The 21418-nt window shown below is 40.7% G+C and overlaps 2 protein-coding genes across 17 annotated transcripts in view; one reads left to right on the top strand and one right to left on the bottom strand.

Moving 5' to 3' along the window:
- Positions 1-16055, bottom strand: part of CD109 (CD109 molecule) — a 195045-nt gene extending 178990 nt beyond the window's left edge. For 2 of the 10 annotated variants that reach the window (XM_070225125.1, XM_070225128.1), the window contains exons 1-3: positions 15723-16013; positions 14661-14710; positions 9905-10158 (exon numbers count right to left, since the gene is read on the bottom strand). In XM_070225125.1, the coding sequence (XP_070081226.1) occupies positions 9905-10044 (140 nt within the window). In that variant the 5' untranslated portion in view covers positions 10045-10158; positions 14661-14710; positions 15723-16013. Of the gene's footprint in view, positions 1-9904; positions 10163-14660; positions 14711-15722 lie in introns of all 10 variants that reach the window. The other 8 variants (XM_070225132.1, XM_070225133.1, XM_070225126.1 and 5 more) reach the window with 8 other exon arrangements.
- Positions 16056-21418, top strand: part of SLC17A5 (solute carrier family 17 member 5) — a 69550-nt gene continuing 64187 nt past the window's right edge. For 5 of the 7 annotated variants that reach the window (XM_001498010.5, XM_070225138.1, XM_070225137.1 and 2 more), the window contains exon 1: positions 16080-16289. In XM_001498010.5, the coding sequence (XP_001498060.4) occupies positions 16193-16289 (97 nt within the window). In that variant the 5' untranslated portion in view covers positions 16080-16192. Of the gene's footprint in view, positions 16290-21418 lie in introns of all 7 variants that reach the window. The other 2 variants (XM_023650657.2, XR_002810821.2) reach the window with 2 other exon arrangements.

Below are 21418 nucleotides of genomic sequence, written 5' to 3'. Positions count from 1 at the left end.
AAATATAAAAATATACAGTTAATTTTTTAAAAAAAAAGATACTCCATGCAAACTGAAACAAAAAGAAAACTCATATAGCAATATTATATAAGATAGAATAGACTTTAAAGCAAAAACTGTAACAAGAGACAAGGAAGGGCATTACATAATGATAAAAGGAATATCCAACAGGAAGACATAACACTTGTAAATATCTTTGCCCCCAACATAGGAATATCTAAATATATAAAGCAATTATTAACAGACACAAGAGGAGAAATAGATATTAACACAATAATAGTAGCAGACTTTAACACTACATTTACATCAATGGATAGATAATCCAATTTGAAGATCAATAAGGAAACACTGGCCTTAAATGACACATTAGACCAGATGGATTTAGTACATATATACAGAACATTCCATCCAAAATTCACAGAATATACATTCTTTTCAAATGTGCATGGACATTCTCCAGGATAGATCACATAATAGGCCATAAAACAAGTCTCAATAAATTTAAGAAGATTGAAATAATACCAAGCATCTTTTCTGACCACAATGGTGTGAAACTCAAAATCAGCTCCAAAAAGAAAACCAGAAAAGCCACAAATATGTGGAGATTAAACAAAATGCTACAAAACAATGATTGGTCAACAAAGAAAGAAGAAATCAAAAAATACCTGGAGACAAATGAAAGGAAAATACAACATACAAAAATTTATGGGATATAGCAAAAGCAGTACTAAGAGAGAAGTTTATGGCAATACAGGCCTACCTCAAAAAACAAGAAAAATCTCAAATAAACAATCTAACAATACAACTGAAAGAACTAGAAAAAAGAACAAATGAAGCCCAAAGTCAGTAGAAGGAAGGAAATAGTAAAAATGAGAGGGGAAATAAATGAAATAGAGATTTAAAAAACACAAGGGAAAAAGCCAGTGAAACTAAGAGCTGTTTCTTGGAAAAGATAAACAAAATTGACAAACCTTTAACTAGACTCACCAAGAAAAATAGGGATAAGGCTCAAATAAATAAAATCAGAAATGAAAGAGGAGAAACTAAAATGGACACCACAGAAATACAAAGGATTATAAAACAAGACAAGGAAAAGCTGCATGCCAACAAGTTGGATAATCTAGAAGAGAAGGATAAATTCTTAGATCCTTAAGTCATACAACCTTTCAAAACTGAATCAAGAAGAATAGAGAATCTGATTAGACAAATCACCAGTAAGGAGATTGAAACAGTAATCAGAAATCTCCCAAAAAACGAAAGTCCAGAACTGGGTGGCTTCCCCCAGTGAATTCTACCAAACATTCAAAGAAGATTTAATACCTGTCTTTCTCAAACTCTTCCAAAATATTGAAGAGGACAGGATGCTTCCTAACTCACTCTATGAGGCCAACATTACCCTGACACCAAATCCAGACAAGGACAACACAAAACAAGAAAATTACAGGCCATATCACTGATGAACATTAATGTAAATATCATTAATAAAATACTAGCAGATCAAATACAACAATACATTAAAAAGATCATACACCATGATCAAGTGAGACTTATTCCAAGGATGCAAAAATGGTTAACATCCACAATCAGTCAATGTGATGCACCACATTAACAAAATGAAGAATAAAAATCACATGATCATCTCAGTAGATACAGAGAAAGCATTCAACAAGATACAGTATTCATTTATGATAAAAACTGTGAATAAAATGGGCATAGAAAGAAAGTACCTCAACATAATAAAGGCCATATATGACAAACCCACAGCTAACATCATATTCAATGGTGAAAAAGTGAAAGCTATCCCTTTAAGAACAGGAACAAGACCAAGATGTCCACTTTCACCACTCTTATTTAACATAGTATTAGGGGTTCTAGCCAGAGCAATAAGGCATGAAAAAGAAATAAAAGGGATCCAGAATGGAAAGGAAGAAGTAAAACTCTCACTATTTCAGATGACATGGTTTTATATATAAAAAACCCTAAAGAATCTGCCAAAAAACTATTATAAATATTCAATAACTACAGCAAAGTTGCAGGACACAAAATCAACATACAAAAGTCAGTTGCATTTCTACACACTAACAATGAAATAGCAGAAAAAGAAATTAAGGATACAATCCCATTTACAATCACAACAAGAAGAAAATACCTTGGAGTAAATGTAACGAAAGAGGTGAACCACAGACCTGTACACTGAAAATTATAAAACATTGTTGAAAGAAATCAAAGAAGACACAAAGACCATGCTCATAGATTGGAACAATTAACAGAGTTAAAATGTCCATACTTCCTAAAGCAATCTACAGATTCAAGGCAATCCCTATCAAAGTCCCAACAACATTTTTCACAGAAATAGAATAAAGAATTCTAAAATTTATATGGAACCACGAAATACTCTGAATAGCCAAAGCAATCCTGAGGGGGAAAAAAAGCTGGAGGCATCACAATCCCTGACTTCAAAATATACGACAAAGCCATAGTAATCAAAACAGCATGGTATGGGCACAAAAACAGACACACAGATCAATGGAACAGCATTGAGAGGCCAGAAATAAAACTGTACATCTGTGGAAAGTTAATCTTTGACAAAGGAGCCAAGGGGGGCCCAGCCCCGTGGCCAAGTGGTTAAGCTCTCACGCTTTGCTTTGGCAGCCCAGGGTTTCACTGGTTTGGATCCTGGGCGCAGACATGGCACCACTCATGAAGCCATGACATGGTGTCCCACATAGCACAACCGAAAGGACTCACAACCAAAATATACAACTATGTACTAGGCAACTTGGGGAGGAAAAGCAGGGGGGATAAAAGATTGGCAACAGTTATTAGCTCAGGTGCCAATCAACTAAAAAAAAAAAAAAAAAGGAGCCAAGAACATACAACGATGAAAAGAAAACCTCTTCAATAACTGGTGTTGGGAAAACTGGACAGCCACATGAAAAAGAATGAAAGTAGATCATTATCTGACACCATACACAAAAATTAACTCAAAATGGATTAAAGACTTAAATGTAAGACCTGAAACCATAAAAATTCTAGAAGAAAACATAAGCAGTATGCTCTTCACGTTGGACTTAGCATTATCTTTTTGAATATCACGTCTCCCCAGGCAAGGGAAACAAAAGAAAACATAAACAAATGGGGCTACATCAGAACTAAAAATCTTCTGCACAGCAAACAAAACCATCAAAAAACCAAAAAGACAAGCTGACAAGTGGGAGAAGATATTTGCAAATCATATATCTGATAAGGGATTAATATCCAAAATACATAAAGAACTCATACAATTCAACAACAAAAAAACAAACAACCCAATCAAAAAATGGGCAAAAGATGTTAACAGACATTTTTCCAAAGAAGATATACAGATGGTCAACAGGTACCTGAAAACCTGTTCAACATCACTAATTAGTATGGAAATGCAAATCAAAACTACAATGAGATATTATCTCATGCCCATCAGAATGGCTATAATTAACAAGACAAGCAATAACAATAGTGCTGGAGAGGGTGTGGAGAAAAGGGAACCCCCATACACTGCTGGTAGGAGCATAAACTAGTACAGCCACTATAGAAAACAGCACGGAGAGTCCTCAAAAAATTAAGAACAGAATCACCATATGATCCAGCTATTCCACTTCTGGGTATTTATCCAAAGAATGTGAAAACATCAAGTCTAAAAGATATTTGCACCCTTATCTTCGTTGCAGCATTATTCACAATAGCCAAGACTTGGGAACAACCTAAGTGCTCATCAGTAGATGAATGGATAAAGATGTGGTATGTATACATATATATAAATACACTCACACAATGTAATACTACTCAGCCATAAAAATAAAGATGAAATCTTGCCACTTGCGACAACATGGATGGACCTTGAGGGAATTATGCTAAGCGAAATAAGTCAGAGAAAGCCAAATACCATATGATTTCACTCATAAGTGGAAGATAAACACAACAATGACAAACAAACACATAGATACAGAGATTAGATTGGCAGTTACGTTAGGGCATGGGGAGGGACGAGGGCAAAAGGGTGTAAAGGGGCACATGTGTACTGTGACAGACGGTAATTAGTCTCTGGGTGGTGAACACGATGCAGTCTACACAGAAATTGAAATATAACGATGTACACCTTAAATTTATATAATGTAAACCAATGTTACCTCAGTTACAAAAAGGATTTAGTTAAAATTTTTCTTAAAAGATAAAGATCATTATCATAGGAAAAATGTCATAATGTTCCTAATTTTTTAAAAACCTTGAATAATTGTTAAAATTTACTCATTTTTATACAATATATTGCGATCATCATATGATTTTTGTTGGGCCAATTGATGATTTTAATAGATTGCCTAATATTAAACTACTCTTGATTCCTTTAATGTAAAATAATTGAATTTTAATTGTTCTGATTTATTAGCATATAACGATTTATAAGACTGCAATTTTTATTCCCGAGGAACTCAATTAGTTCTGCATTTTTCTTTTCACTTAAATTGCTGGAAGAGAAAACCAGTGTAAATGTGTCCCATTAAAAGAACACCTAAAACAGGAAAATTCAGCTATCCCTCAACAAAAGGATTATTCATAGCTTCTCTAAAAATAGCAAACTCTCATTTGTCATCTTAAATTTGGTTGAATTTATATAAAACTTTATGAACACATCCATTGGAAAATAAGGTGGTATTGTATTAATTGGCAGGTTATCACGATGCCATAACACTTTCTAATACCAAGATTCTATTCACCTCAGAAGGTCTTTTCTGTGATGAAACAACTTGTTTCTAACCCAGTATATCTTTCATTAGTCAGAAAATGTATGTGGACAGAATTCTGACCAACAAAGACAGGAAGGGCTGACTCAACAGCACTGTGGCTTCACATATTAGAACAGATATGAACCCTAATCTTCTAACCTGCCTGAGTCATTCAATTTTTAGTTGCTTTGCATGCACTTTTAGCTTATTTCTGAAAGTCATTCTGTGTCCTATGCTTCTTGTTGATTTTTCTCAGGTTATTTACTATCTGTTCCACTGATATTTCACATTTGCAAAAATTTATTTTAAATTCCCTGAAGTTGAAGAGATAAAACTATGACATATCTTCTTAAATTTTCCAGGGTATTTAAATTTTACATATCAGCCTCTTCCAGGCTTTTCACAAAGGCAACATTACTTATATCCTTTTTTTAATGTGACTGCTTTCTCAGCTCCCCTACAGCAAGTAAATGAAAAAAATTGACAAGGGAAATGCCATATAATTTTTAATCAGCAATTGACAACTTCACATATTATATACCTACCACTGAAATGACTCAAGTTTTAAGATGCAAACTTTGTAACATATCAAGTGTACAAAATTAAGGAAATTATGAAGAAGCACTATCGTAGGATGCGAATACTAGGAAAGGCAATAGATCTGAGTTGTAATAGTGGCTCTCATTGACCTCAGATCACTGCATTCAGTTGTCATTTGTTTGTTCCCCTCTGTAGGACGGCTATACTACTACTGCTACAAGAATCACCCGATTGTTAAGCTGTAAAGCACTGAGGAAATTTAAACTCTGCCATGAAAACAATCGAGTGCATGCTATCATATAAGCATACCAGCAAACTGTGCACATTGACCTATCTTTATATTTTGACCAGTCTGAGGACCCCTAACAGCACAGCCACCTAAAGGAAGCAGGATGTGGAAAAGTATGTTCAGATTACTCATTTTTTAAATTCCTTCCTAAATATATTATTGCTCTTCCTTTGGAATACATTAATCATATACTACTTGCTCTCTAGAAAATATAAATAAAAATGTGTCCTCTACCTTTCATAATTGCTAGAGGAATATTTATACTTTCCTTGGACAGTAACTAAGAAATATTTCCTTGAAGATACATTTTACTTATAAACTCCTTGAAGGCAGAAACCATGTTTATATATCTTGTATAACCCATAGCAACCAGGACAGGGCCTCACCCATAACATGAGGCTCCATAAATCCTTTTAAAGCTGTTCTCTCTGCTTAGAGTTAGGAATGGAAGATAAGTAAATCAAGGTTCCTATCCTCAAGGACTGACTCACACACTGTGACAATGTCTTAGATATCTGTAACCCAATGTGCTATAATAAAGGTATGTACAATATACACGAGAGCATGGAAAATAGATTGACAAGAAACCTTTAAAGAAAAAGTGACATTTTAGTCTCAAAGGACAAATAAGAACTCACCACACACAAAAGAAGCAAAAAGGCACAGGGAGAACACGGTGCATATAAGGTTCAGTGAGTGTCCATGTGTGAAGCACAGAGCAGGCGCAGGAAGTGGTAGAAGATGAGACAAACACTGGGGCCAGTTTGTAAGGGTCTTGTGTTCTATACGAAAGAATTTGGATTTTATCCTCTAGACAAGTAGTCTCCAAAGTGGGGTGCACTCACTCAAGAGCATATGCAAAATGATTTAGAGAAAAATCAGAACATCTACTTATCTTTTTCATCCTTCTTAACTTTAAATATTTGTTGAGTATAGTGTGTGTGTGTGTGTGTGTAATTTGTAAAGAAAAATACACATGGATGGTTGGCTGCACAGTCAAAATCTTTATTGATGGAGTACACAATCAAAAAACGTGAAGAAGGGCCAGGCCTGTGGCTCAGTGGTTAAGCTCATGCACTCTGCTTCGGCAGCCTGGGGTTTGCTGTTTTGGATCCTGGGTGCAGACCTACACATCACTCAAGCCATGCTGTGGCAGTGTCCCACATACAAAAAAAAAAAAAAATAGAGGAAGACTGGCACAGACGTTAGCTCAGTAACAATCTTCGTCTGGCTAAAAGAGGAAGTTTGGCAACAGATATTAGCTCAGGGCCAACCTGCCTCACCAAAAAAAAAAAGTGAAGACCTTGGTAATAAGCTACCATCAAAGGGTTTTTAAAGAGAGGTTAAAGCATCAGGTCTATATTTTAGAGAGAGAACACTGAGGTACATGTAGATGATACTTTAACAGGGAAAAGGGGAAATATTTTTCCAGCTTTATTGAGCTGTTGATATATAACATATGTAAGTTTAAGGTTTACAACATGATGATTTGACACATGTATACATTGCAAAATGATTACCACAATAGGCTTGGTTAACACCTCCATCCCCTCACATCTCCCTCTTTTTGTGTGTGGTGATAACATTTAAGATCTACTCTCTTAACAACTTCCAAGTTGTTATATACAGTATAATACAGTATTGTTAATTATAGTCACCACGGTGTACATTAGATGCCCAGAACGTATTCATCTTCTAACTAGGAGTTTGTACCCTTTGACAATCCCCCATTTCTCTCACCCCTGAGCCCCTGGCAACCACTATCCTACTCTCTATTTCTATGAGTTCAGCTTTGTTAGATTCTGCATATAAGTGAGAACACACAGTATTTGTCTTTTTCTGTCTGACATTTCACTTAGCGTAACGTCTTCAAGGTTCATCCAGGTTGCCACAAAAGACCGGATTTCCTTATTTTTTGTGGTTGAATAACATTCCATTGTATACATATGTGTATTTGGGTGGAGAGACAGACAGACAGACAGACAGACATTTAGGTTCTTTCCATGTCTGGGCTATTGTGAAAATGCTGCAATGAACATGGGAATGCAGATATTTCTTAAGAGGGTATTTTCATTTCCTTCAGATATATACCCAGAAGTGGGGTTGCTGGATCAAACGGTAGTTCTATCTTTAACGTCTGGAGGAACCTCCACACTGTTTTCCACAGTGGCTGCACCAATTCCCATTCCCACCAGCAGTGCACACTCCCTTTTCTCCACAGCCTCACCACCACTTGTTCTCGTCTTTTTGATGACAGGCATTCTCACAGGTGTGAGGTGATATCTCATTGTGGTTTTGATTTACATTTCCCTGATGATTACCGATGTTAAGCATTTTTTCATGTGCCTGTTGGTCATTTGTATGTCTTCTTTGGGAAAAATGTCTGCTTAACTCCTTTGCTCATTTTTAAATTGGACTTTTTATTATTTTGCTATTGAGTTGTATCAGTTCCTTATATAGTTTGGATGTTAACCCTTCATCAGATAGATGGTTGCAAATATTTTCCCCCCTTCCATAGGTCGCCTTTTTATTTTGCTGATTGTTTCTTTTGCTGTGCAGAAGCTTTTTAATTTGATGAGGGCCCACTTGTTTATTTTTGCTTTTTTAGCTTGTACTTTTGATGTCAGATCCAAAAAATCTTTGCCAAGACTAATATCAAAAAGCTTTTTTCTCTACGTTTCCTTCTAGTAGACTTAAAGTTTTTGGTCTTACATTTAAGTCTTTTATCTATTCAAGTTAATTTTTGCAAGTGTTAGAAGATAGAGATCCAATTTCATCCTTCTGCATGTAGTTATCCAGTTTCCCAACACCATTTATTAGACTATCGTGGGTTTATTTCTGGACTCTGGATTCTGTTCCATTGGTCTATGTCTATTTTTATGCCTGTACCATACCATTTTGATTACTATAGCTTTGTAATAAAGGTTGAAACCAGGCATGGCAATGCCTGAAAAGGAGAAATATTGCAAGGAGAATACAAGAGTAGAGAGAAACCTTAGGCTTAATGGAAATTTTCCTGTCAATCATATCCTTTTGAAATATTTTAACACTTCTCCTTACATAATTACATTAGCTCATTGTTTTAGTTAGGCTAATCTGTATGGTACAAGTTTTAGTGTTTCTTCTTTGCATAAGTCTATTTTCTGCGTAAATATTTTCACTAATACTACTGACTAAGTTACAAAGAAACTATGAGAAAAAACTGATCATTAGAATTTAATCCAAAAAATTCTGCGAGGAAAAGGTGTCCAAATAGTGAAATGTTTCTTCCACATAATAATGTGATATAATATAAAGAAAATAGTTACTAATCCTAGAGGTTCAAAACCATAAAATGACAAAGAATTTAGAAATTAACCTGAAGAAATCAACTCTTGGAGTGACCTCAGCATCACGGTTGAGTGAGCTGTTTCCTTAGTCTCTCCCCGCTAAGTTACAACCAAACAGACATTCATTAACCAACAGAGGATTCCCTACAAAGCATAGTAGGACATCTGAGAGATCTATGCAGCCACACATCTGAAGGATGGGGTACTGGATCCCCAGGAAGGAGTGGAAGGAGGTGAGTAGATCCCCTCCCCATCCCCAGCAGCAGCGGTCTAGGTCACGGGTGCTCACACAGCAGGTGGTACGTGACTGTAAGAGGAGGCAGGGGAGCAGGCAGGGGAGCAGGCAGGTGTGCATGTGAATGCTTTCACTTTCGGAGTGCAGCCCATCCCATGGGAATGCTCCACACCAAGTTGTGCAGCACAGCCACCACATGGGCACGCCCACCCAGTGCAGCAGCCCAAGTGAACCACCCATTAACGTAGAGCAGGCAAGCAGTGAAAAGAAAGAGCCCCTAGCCCCACATAGCGGACCAGCTCAGCTGATCCCCAGCCAAGGGAACAGATCCACAACAGAGCACGTGCCTGTGTGTATGTGTGACGTGCCAAGCAACTGTGATCAGCAGGAGAACACAGAGCCCTATCAGCACAACTTCCAGCAGACAAAGCGGGTTCAAAAAACACAGCTTTTTCCCCCTACCCCCAGGGGTGGCAGGTGGAATCTGCAACCTGATACTACCACTATGCACTGGCAAAAGGTCACTTCTTCAGACACCATGAAGAAATACATTAACACTCCGGAGCAGAAGGAAAATGACAAGTCTCCAGAAACCAATCCTGAAGTCATAGAAATTTACAATGTAAATGACAGTAGAAACTCCATAAGGCTATCCACTGACTTCTCAGCTGAAACCCTACAGGCTAGAAGGGAGTGGGACATTATATTTAAAGTGCCAAAAGGAAAAAACCTACAGCCAAAAATACTCTACCCAGCAAGGTTATCCTTAAGAATCCAAGGAGAGGGGCTGGTCCAGTGGTGCAGTGGTTGAGTTCGCATGTCCTGCTTCTGCAGGCCAGGGTTCGCCAGTTCAGATCCTGGGTGCAGACATGGCACCACTTGGGGAGCCATGCTGTGGCAGGCTTCCCACACGTGGAGTAGAGGAAGATGGGCACGGATGTTGACTCAGGGCCAGTCTTCCTCGGCAAAAACAGGAGGATGGGCAGCAGCTAGCTCAGGGCTAATCTTCCTCAAAAAAAAAGAAAAAAGAAAAGAATCCAAGCAGAGATAAAGAATTTCCCAGACAAGCAAAAATTAAAGGAGTTTATCACCAAGAAACCAGTTTTACAAGAAATGCTAAAGGGACTTATTTAAGCAGGAAAGAGAAGACCACAAATAGGAATAAGAAAATTATCCCCCCAAAAAGGCAAAAAAATACAGTAAAAAAGTACAGTAAAGGTAGATCAACCACCTATGAAGATAATATGAAGGTCAAAAGATAAAAGTACTAAAATTACCTATATCAATGATACGAGGGTAATAGAAACCCATACACCAAATAAGAGTTTAGATATGATATCAAAAACATAAAATGTGGGAGGAGAGGAGTATAAGAGTAGAGCTTTTAGAAAGACATCAAACTAAAGAGACCATCAACTCAATATAGATTGCTATATACATAGATTATTATATATGGACCTCATGGTAATCACAAACCAGAAACCTTTAATAAATAGACAAGTAATCAAGAGATATACCCAGAAGTGGGATTGCTGGATCAAATGGTAGTTCTATTTCTAATGTTTGTACCAATCCTGGGTATAACAATGCTAAAGAAAGTCATCCAACCACAAGGGAAGAGAGCACAAGAAGAAGAAAGGAATATAGAAGAACTACTAAAACACCCAGAAAAAGTAACAAAATAGCAATAACTATATACTTATCAATAGCTACTTTAAATGTCAATGGGCTAAATGCTCTAATCAAAAGGCATAGGGTGGCCAATTGGATAAAAAAACAAGACTCATATATATGCTGCATAAAAGAGACACACTTAAGACCTAAAGACATTCACAAACTGAAAGTGAAGGGGTGGAAAAAGATGCTCCATGCAAATGGTAATGAAAAGAAAGCTGGGGTAGCAATACTTATATCAGACAAAATAGACTTTAAAACAAAAACTATAACAATAGACAAAGAAGGGCACTACATAATGATAAAAGGAACAATCCAACAGGAGGATATAACACTTGTAAATATCTATGCACCCAACATAAGAGCACCTAAACATGTAAAGCTATTATTAACAGACACAAAAGGAGAAATAGACAGTAACACAATAATAGTAGGGGACTTTAACACTCGACTTACACCAATGGATAGATCATCCAAAGAGGAGATCAATAAGGAAACACTGGCATTAAATGACACATTAAGCCAGATGGACTTAGTAGATATATATAGAACTTTCCATCCCCAAACCACAGAATACACATTCTTTCCAAACGCATATGGAACATTCTCCAGGACTGATGACATATTAGGCCACAAAACAAGTCTCAATAAATTTAAGAAGATTGAAATATACCAAGAATCTTTTCTGACCACAAAGCTATGAAACTAGAAAACTACAGGAAGGAAATCAGAAAAGCCCCAAATATGTGGAGATTAAACAAAACACTACTGAACAAAAATTGGGTCAATGAAGAAATCAAAGAAGAAATCAAAAAATACCTGGAGACAAGTGAAAATGAAAATACGACATGCCAAAATGCATGGGATACAGCAAAAGCAGTTCTAAGAAGGAAGTTTATAGCAATACAAGCCTACCTCAACAAACAAGAAAAATCCCAAATAAACAATCTAACAGTGCACCTAAAGGGACTGGAAAAAAGAACAACAAAGCCCAAAATCAGTAGAAAGAAGGAAATAATAAAAATCAGAGTAGAAATAAATAAAATAGAGACTAAAAAATAGAAAAAACCAATGAAACCAACAGCTGGTTCTTTGAAAAGATGAACAAAATTGACAAATCTTTAGCTAGACTCACCGAGAAAAAAAGAGAGAAGACTCAAGTAAAGATGATCAAAAATGAAAGATGAGAAATTACAATGGACACCTCAGAAATACAAAAGATTATAAGAGAATACTATAAAAAGCTATATGTCAACAAATTGGATAATCTAGAAGAAACAGACAAATCTTATAATCATACAATCTTCCAAAACTGAATCAAGAAGAAATAGAGAATTTGAATAGACCAATCACTAGTGAGGAGATCGAAACAGCAATCAAAAACTTCTCAAAAAGTAAAAGTCCAGGACCAAACAGCTTCCCTGGTGAATCTACCAAACATTCAAAGAAGACTTAATACCTATCCTTCTCAAATTCTTCCAAAATATTGAAGAGGAGGGGATGCTTCCTAACTCATTCTACAAAGCCAACATTATCCTTGTATCAAATCAGACAAGCACAACACAAAAAAAGAAAATTACAGGCCAATATCACTGATGAACAGTGATGCAAAAATCGTCCACAAAATACTAGCAAATCAAATACAACAATACATTAAAAAGATCATACACCATGATCAAGTGGGATTTATTCCAGGGATGCAGGGATGGTTCAACGTCCGCAAATCTATTAACGTGATACACCACATTAACAAAATGAGGAATAAAAATCACATGATCACCTCAATAGATGCAGAGAAAGCATTTGACAAGACAGAGCATCCATTTATGATAAAAACTCTGAATAAACGGGGTATAGAAGGAAAATACCTCAACATGATGAAGGCCATATATGACAAACTCACAGCTAGTATCATTCTCAACGGAGAAAAACTGAAAGCTATGCATCAAAGAACAGGAACCAGACAAGGATGCCCACTTTCACCACTCTTATTTAACATGGTATTGGAAGTCCTAGCCAGAGCAATCAGGCAAGAAAAAGAAATAAAAGGGATGCAAATTTGAAAGGAAGAAGTGAAACTGTCACCATTTGCAGATGACATGATTTTACATATAGAAAACCCTAAAGAATCCACTAAAAAACTTTTAGAAATAATAAATGAATACAGTCAAGTCACAGGATACAAAATCGACATACAAAACTCAGTTGCATTTCTATACACTAACAACGAAGTAGCAGAAAGAGATATTAAGAATATAATCGCTTTTACAATTGCAACAAAAAGGATAAAATATCTAGGAAGAACTTAACCAAAGAGGTGAAAGGTCTATACCCTGAAAACTATAAAACATTCTTGAAAGAAACTGAAGAAGACACAAAGAAACAGAAAGATATTCCATGCCCTTGGATTGGAAGAATTAACAGAGTTAAAATTTCCATACTTCCTAAAGCAATCTACAGATTCAATGCAATCCCTATCAAAGTTTCAACATTTTTCACAGAAAAAGAACAAAGAATCCTAAAGTTTATATGGAACTACAAAAGAATCCTGATAAAAAGGAACAAAGCTGGAGGCATCACATTCCCTGATTTCAAAATATACTACAAAGCTACAGTAACCAAAACAGCATGGTATTGGCACAAAAACAGATACACAGATCAAGGGAACCGAATGAGAGGCCAGAAATAAACCCACACATCTATGGACAGCTAATTTTTGACAAGGGAGCCAAGAACATCCAATGGAGAAAGGAGAGTCTCTTCTACAAATGGTGTTGGGAAAACTGGACAGCCACATGCAAAAGAATGAATGTAGAGCACTATCTTACACTATATAAAGGAATTAACTCAAAATGGATTAAAGACTTGAATGTAAGACCTGAAACCATAAAACTTCTAGAAGAAAACATTGGGGGTACACTCCTTGACATCCTTTGACATTGGTCTTAGCATATTTTCAAGTACCATGTCTGACCAGGCAAGAGAATCAAAAGAAAAAATGAACAAATGGTACTACATCAAACTAAAAACCTTCTGCACCGCAAATAAAACCATCAACAAAACAAAAAGTCAACCCAACCGGGTCAGCCCAGTGGTGTAGAGGTTAAGTTTGAGCACTCTGCTTCAGTAGCATGGGGTCTGCAGGTTCAGATCCTGGGCAGGGGCCTACACACCGCTCATCAAATCATGTTGTCATGGCGTCCCACATAGAAAACAAAAATAGAGGAAGACTGGCGCACACGTTAGCTCAGGGGCAATCCTCCTCAAGCAAAAAGAGGAAGACTGGCAACATATGTTAGCCCAGGGTGCATATTCCTCACCACACACACACACACACAACCACAGACAACCTAACAACTGGGAGAAGATATTTACAAACCATCTATCTGGTAACGGTTTAATATCCAAAATATACAAAGAACTCATATATCTCAACAACAAAAAAACAAATAACCCAATCAAAAAATGGGCAGAAGATGTTAGACATTTTTCCAAAAAAGATATACAGATGGCCAACAGGCACATGAAAAGATGTTCAACATCAGTTAATTATTATGGCAATGCAAGGCAAAAACTACAACGAGATGTCACTTCATGCCCCTCAGAATGGCTATAATTAACCAAACAAGATAAAACAAGTGTTGAAGGGGATGTGGAAAAAAGGGCACCCTCATACCCTGCTGGTGGGAGTGCAAACTGCTGCAGCCACTATGGAAAACAGTATGGAGATTCCTCAAAAAATTACAAAAAGAAATACCATATGATCCAGTTATTCCACTTCTGAGTATTTATCCAAAGAACATGAAAACACGAATGCATAAAAATGTACGCACCCCTAAATTCACTGCAGGATTATTCACAATGACCAAGACTTGAAAACAACCTAGGTGCACATCAAGGGAAGAATGGATAAAGAAGATGTGATATACATCAGATTGGCTATAATTAATAAAACAAGAAATAGTAAGTGTTTAAGAGGATTTGGCGAAAAGGGAACCCTCACACACTGCTGGTGGGAGTGCAAACTGGTGCAGCCATTATGGAAAGCAGTATGGAGCTTTCTCAAAAAGTTAAAAAGAGAAATACCCCAAAACCCCATCTATCCCGCTACTGGGTATTTATTCCAAGAACACGAAATCCTCCCCGGCGGCCCCACCCCTCCGCGCTCCGCCCGGGGGGCCCCCCCCCCCCCCCCCCCCCGCTCCTCCCCGGCTCCGCCCCGCTCCTCCCCGGCTCCTCCCGGGTCCTGCCCTGCTCCTCCCCGCTCCTCCCCGGCTCCTCCTGGGTCTGGCCCGGCTCCTCCCCGCTCCTCCCCGGCTCCTCCTGGGTCCGGTCCAGCCCAGCTCCTCCCCGCTCCTCCCCAACTTCTCCTGGGTCCTGCCCTGCTCCTCCCCGCTCCTCCCCGGCTCCTCCTGGGCCCTGCCCTGCTCCTCCCGCTCCTCCCCGGCTCCTCCTGGGTCCTGCCCTGCTCCTCGCCGCTCCTCCCCGGCTCCTCCCGCTCCTCCCGGGCTCCTCCTGAGCCCTGCCCTGCTCCTCCCGCTCCTCCCCGGCTCCTCCTGGGTCCTGCCCTGCTCCTCCCGCTCCTCCCCGGCTCCTCCTGGGTCCTGCCCTGCTCCTCGCCGCTCCTCCCCGGCTCCTCCCGCTCCTCCCCGGCTCCTCCTGAGCCCTGCCCTGCTCCTCCCCGCTCCTCCCCGGCTCCTCCTGGGTCCTGCCCTGCTCCTCCCGCTCCTCCCCGGCTCCTCCTGGGTCCGGCCCGGCGGCGCGCAGGGGGAGGCCTGCGGAGACGCACACACCCCAGGTTCTGAAGGCTGAACCAGGTGACAGTGCCCAGGTTAGGCTGTCGTGACCTCCAAAAGCGGCAATTTCATAGGCCTCGGCAGTACGCTTCCACTTACTGCTTTTCCTCCTCCAAAGCGATTCTAGGGACAACAGGCAGTCACGGTGGACGGTGCCAGGTTGCCAATAATCACGGCACTTTACTACGGATAACAGAGCGTCGCGTCGGCTGCGCCCCGTCCACCGCCCAGATTCGATCCGCGCCCTCCCCGCAGCTTGTGCGACGCCCGGTCCCTGCCCGCCTCCAGGCTGCCGCTCACCCCGCCCCGGAGCGCGAACCGCCGCGGGCGGCACTGCCCCTGAGGCCGCGGCGCCCGACGGCACGCGCCGGCCGCAGCTCCCAGAATTCCGCCGATGCGCCCGACCTCCCCGGAGCTGCCCTAACCTAAGATGGCGGCGGGCGGAGTCGGCGTGCCCGCCTCGGGGCGGGGCCGGGCCGGGGGCGGCGCCAGCTCCGCCGGCAGCCTTGGGCTGTCCGGGAGGACCTCTCCTTTCCGCCAGACACGTCGCGCACCTGCTCTTCTGCAGCATGATGAGGTCCCCGGGTCGGGACCCGGCCCCCAGCGATGGCGAGGAGGCTTCGGACAGCACGCCGCTCCTGCAGGGCGCCTGGCCGGCGGAAGGCGGTGAGCAGCCGGAGGCCCGGGGCTCCGGGCGCGCGGTCCCCGTACGCGGCTGGCCAGAGTACCTGCGCTCTGGGCCGTGGGGCGGGGGGCTCGGGGAGGGGAGCCCAGTCAGGGTCCTCTCAGCCCCGCCTGCCCCGGGGTGCGGGCCCGGGCGGGGTCCGCGAGGCCGCGGGCCGGGCTGCAGGCTCGGGTGGGGCCTCGGCAGGCGCAGTCCCGCGGGCCTGGGCTCCTGGCGATCTTCGGTCGGTCGGTCGGAGCGAGCGGGGGACCTCGTGGAAGAACCAGTTGGGGCAGAATCTCCAAATCGGTGGGCCAAGGGCTGGACGGAGCCGCTGGCTCTTGCCCTTGTCACCGCCGGGTTTCCGCAGTGCCTGTCCGCCAGCACGTGATCTGGTGCTCCTTGGGCGAGGAGGGGGGACAAAAAAGGACTGAAGTTAACATTTGTGAGTATGGGGAGGACAATTACTGCATAACCCAGCGAATATCTTGAAATTGTGCAGTAAAAGATTAAAAGTAGTGCACAGATTTTTTTTTTTCGTATAGCATTCTCCGATTTAAATTAGGAAACGGTTTGGTTATCCTCAAGGTGGGATATCTCTAGAGCTCTACGGTACGTTGCCAGAGGTCCTGCGATCGGAGAGAAGGTACTTCGCAACTCATCTTCCCTGAATTTGGGAAGATTAAAATATTTTGCTATTTGATGCTTGTGTAATGTAACTTCTGTAAAAGTAATTAAACCTGAAGAATAAGTCAGTTTTAAAGATGTGAGCGTGAAAAAGAGTTGAATTAGAAATTTGACTTTTGCTGACCAAAACTAGTGTGCGTAGTCCTGTGGTATCTTTTGTATTTGTTTTTAACATTACCGGATGGTGGGAGTGGAGGTGGCAACGTTTTAGCCCCATCCGGCAGCTGGGAGCTTATTTTAGTGGACGCCCAATGTAAATACCGTACCATGGTGACGTTATACCTGGAAGCTGTGTTTAGTTCTGTAAACTGATCTTTTCCTATGGCATATAGTGTTAGATTTCTAAAATCTTTTTTGTAAAATAGTCTACTATGGAAATACAGAAACAAATGCCATGATAAAGATATTCCCTAGAGACTATTATATTCTGTTGAAATTTGGGGGAAAAAAATATATATAAAATCAAATTTTAGCTCAAATGTTAGACATCACTGGTTGTCAGCAAAATGCAGATTAAAACCACAGTGAGCCATTACACACCCACTAGAATGGCTAAAATTAAAAAGGCTGAAGACACCAAATGTTGGCAAAGAGATGGAATAACTAGAAGTCCCATACATTACTGGTCAGAGTGTAAAATGGTGGAACTACTTTGGAAAACTGTTTGGCAATTTATTTTAAAGTGAAACATACATTGCCATAATACCACACAATGTTTTTAGTAGCTTTCTTCATAACAGTAAAAAACTGGAAATAACCTAGATATCCATCAACAGGCAAATGGGTAAACAAATTGTGGTATATCCATACAATGGAATGCTAGTCAATAATAAAAAGAAACTACTGATACACATAACAATGTGGATGAATCTCAAAAAAACACTGAGCAAAATAAGCCACCATAATAAAGCACAAAATTCTGCTCTGTGTCTGGAGTGCTGTGAGCAGGAGGACATGAGAGGAGCACTAGGAGAAGAGAGATGGCGAAGATAAAGATGGGTTTAACAACTTGATAGGAGGTGCCAAGGGTTACCTCATTGACTGTGCATGTCCTAGCTTTAGTAATAGTGTCTACCATGTCCAATCTAGTAGGGGAAACAAGACCTTTGGTTATATTTTTAATTAAATTATGTTCTGTATATTCACTGCACAGTTAAGAAGGTGTGGGTGTTTAAGAAAAAAACCTTTCCATCCAGAATTAGTTTTTAAAAATTTTAGTGCCTGAAGGAGTAAATCTTTAGCAGTCTTTAAAACTTCTCTTTCCATACGTATGTATTCATTTTATTTATCTTGTGTATTTGTTTCTGGAACGGACCAATATGAAATTAGCTGTACCTTATCTGTGCTTAAGTGTATAATTTTGTTTTGCAGAAGAGGAAGGCTGATAAAATGACAGTCATAAAATTATACAGCAGTAAAAAGAGCACAGAGACTGACTGCCATCTGGTGGCGCATCATTTTATACGTAGACAACAGACGGCCGGGGAGGTTAAGTTCCCAAAGATTGCGTGTAGCCATATTAAGAACTAACCTGAGAGTTATGGATTTTTGTCCCATCCTCCTTCCTTGACACAACCCTGCCATATTTGTGTTATATTTGAGAAATTCCTATTTGCAAAATGCTTAATCATTTTTACTTGATCCTTCACAAATTTGAAAGTTCCCCACTCCACCATGAGTAAGAGGACACGGTTTTAAATTATGCATAGTTTAATTTATTAAGAGAGCTAAAGTTAGGATATGTTTCTTTCGTGTTAGTTATGAATTTTTAATTCAAGTTGATAGAATAGGACAGAATTCTCAGTGACGCAACTATGGTTTGCCTGTCAAGCATTTGCTTTTACTTAACTTGGTGAATTTCAGAGATGGATCCTAAAATGATGGGGGAAGGGTGGCTTCATGCTGATAAACAATAGGAAACCTATAGATTTTTGTGCCTAATTTAGGTAGGAGAAAGGGCGGGGATTGGGCAAGGAAGAGCAAAACTTCCCCTCCCACACATAAAAATTTTCACCCTCACACTTTCCACCATTTGAAGGTTTACTTTTGTATGAATGAGAAGAGTCTTGTATTCAGTTAAGTGGATTTTCAAAATACTGTTGCATCAAACATGTGCTCATTCGTGTTAGGAGAAATCAGCTTTAGGGCTTCTGAGACATTTCTTTGTGTTTAAAGGCAGAGCGGGGATCTGGAGCCAAAGTGCCTACCTGCCAAACTCAGCTCCACCAGCTGGCCGGCTGTGTGAGAGTGAGCCATTCCCTCACCTCTTTATGCTTCCTTATCAAGGAGTCAGGGAGCGTAACGTGCCCAGATTACAGGCTTGTTGTGAGGATGAAATGAGCTGGTGGAAAGTGCTTAGAATAGAGACGGGCCTGCAGTAAGTGTCAGTGACCATCATACCAGTGAAGACACTTGGATTGTGCATCTCCCAGAGAAGCTGGGCACCGCAGAATGAGGCCCCTTCTTCACTGTCACACGCTATTGGAACTTGTGATTTTCTAGCTTATAGTCGTGCATCCTGTGCTTTGTTTTCATTGGTTTTGTTTTTTGCCTCTACTATTCCATTACGGGGGTTGCAGTCAAGGTTCGGTTACACAAGCATTGTTTCACAAATATGCTTTGTGTGCGTGTATATAGATTTACACTACAGTATGAAGTGCTGGTAGAGAGCAACCAACCGTATTACAGATGAAAGCAAACGGCGTTGGGACATGTTATGGTAGTCAGTGTTAATACTGAAGTGACTGAGTCCATTTTAAGGGAATTTGGTGTTTACATAAAGGGGTATTAATTTGGGAGCTAGGAACATATAAGGGTTTATCAGGAATTAATTATGCATAAGGCAGGGTAAGACTAGTTGAATATTACACTTTTTAAAAGCAGAACTTATTTTATCCATTTTAGATAGGAAATCTGTTTAATGCAATTCCCTGGCCAAGGGCGCTCACAATCCAGTGCCCCACCTCTGGAGAAGGTCGTCATCTTTGTGTAGGTCTGTGCCCCTAACCATTGATTTTCCACCTCAGTCTCAGCCTCTCACTGCTCAGTACCTCCTTGCTCCTCACCCAGGCGCGTTCCTCCCCACTGCCAAACCCTTCCACAGTGAATTAATGCCTGACATCCTCAGGTTTTCATCAGCCTCCCTTCACTGCCTGCACCTCCTTGCTTCAACAGAAACCTGGCCTTCTGGGCATACCACTCTCACTGCTGTCACCAGCGGTGATTATTTTCTCTTGCCTTGTGCTATTTGATGGGATTGACTCCTTCTTAGTCCATGTGGTTTCCAATAATTACCCCTCCACTCTCGGTGCCTTTGGACTAGACCACTTTTCCCCTACATTGTTGCATCTTCTCCCCACTTCTGGCACTTTGCTTCATTCATTAAAGGCTTTGCCAGCAGACACACTTTTTCTTTTTGCCATCTTCTACACTCTAATTCCTGCCATTATCTTGAGTGACTCCTCATCCAACACCATGTCCCCTCAGTTCTTTGGACTCCTACATGTCTAATGACTTGCTTGCCTCCTTCGGTCACCCCTTGGACCTTGTCATCTCCCATAATTGCTTTAAGTACAACTAGGCTTCCTTCCTACTTCTCTGCATAACTACTCTACTTTGACCACTCTCTGACTTCATCTGGACCTTCCACCCACTGACTCCTCATTTTTTTGTGGAAAGATTCACACGTATACAAAAGTAGAGAGAAAATTCTCTTTTATCTATTGTCAAGAGTACTTCAGGGGCTGGCCCCGTGGCTGAGTGGTTAAGTTCACACGCTCCACTTCGGCAGCCCAGGGTGTCGCCAGTTTGGATCCTGGGCGCAGACACGGCATCGCTCATCAGGCCATGCTGAGGCGGCATCCCACATGCCACAACCAGAAGGACCCACAACTAAAATACACACCTGCGTGCTGGGGGAATTTGGGGAGGCAAAAAAAAAAAGAGTACTTCATAGGTAGAATTGTGGATTTCAATCAAGTGACACCTCTCTACTTTTAAGCCTCCAAAATGTTTGCATACCAGCCCTCCCAGACACAGTTCTAGGCACTGGAGGTGTACAGCAGTGAGCAAGACAGAAGAGCTCCTGCCCTCCTGAGCCTTTGTATTCTAGTGCTCATTTTCCCAAACCATTAGCCCCTTCCATTTTACTTCTTCTTGGGTTGGAATTACAGTATTTTCTTGTCCATACTCTAAATTTCCTTGCTCTCTGCTTCGTCACCACATCATCTCACTGCCAGCTGTCTGCTTTCCCAGTGCCTGCCTCTGAGTACAGGCATGCAGTGGTTCAAGGTCACACACCAGGGCCGATTGTGCCCACCAGTTTGGGCTGGGTGTCTACTCACTCAGCAGTCCGATATGTTTCACTGGGAACTTCACACCCCCACTCTCTTCAACAACTTCTTTCTTCTTTTCCCAATTCCTAATTTCTCACGAATGAGAACCT

The sequence above is a fragment of the Equus caballus genome, chromosome 10 (genome assembly GCF_041296265.1).
Source record: "Equus caballus isolate H_3958 breed thoroughbred chromosome 10, TB-T2T, whole genome shotgun sequence".
NCBI classification, from domain to species: Eukaryota; Metazoa; Chordata; class Mammalia; order Perissodactyla; family Equidae; genus Equus; species Equus caballus.
The sequence above is the reverse complement of the archived record's forward strand: the minus strand, read 5'-3'. Positions and strand labels throughout refer to the sequence as shown.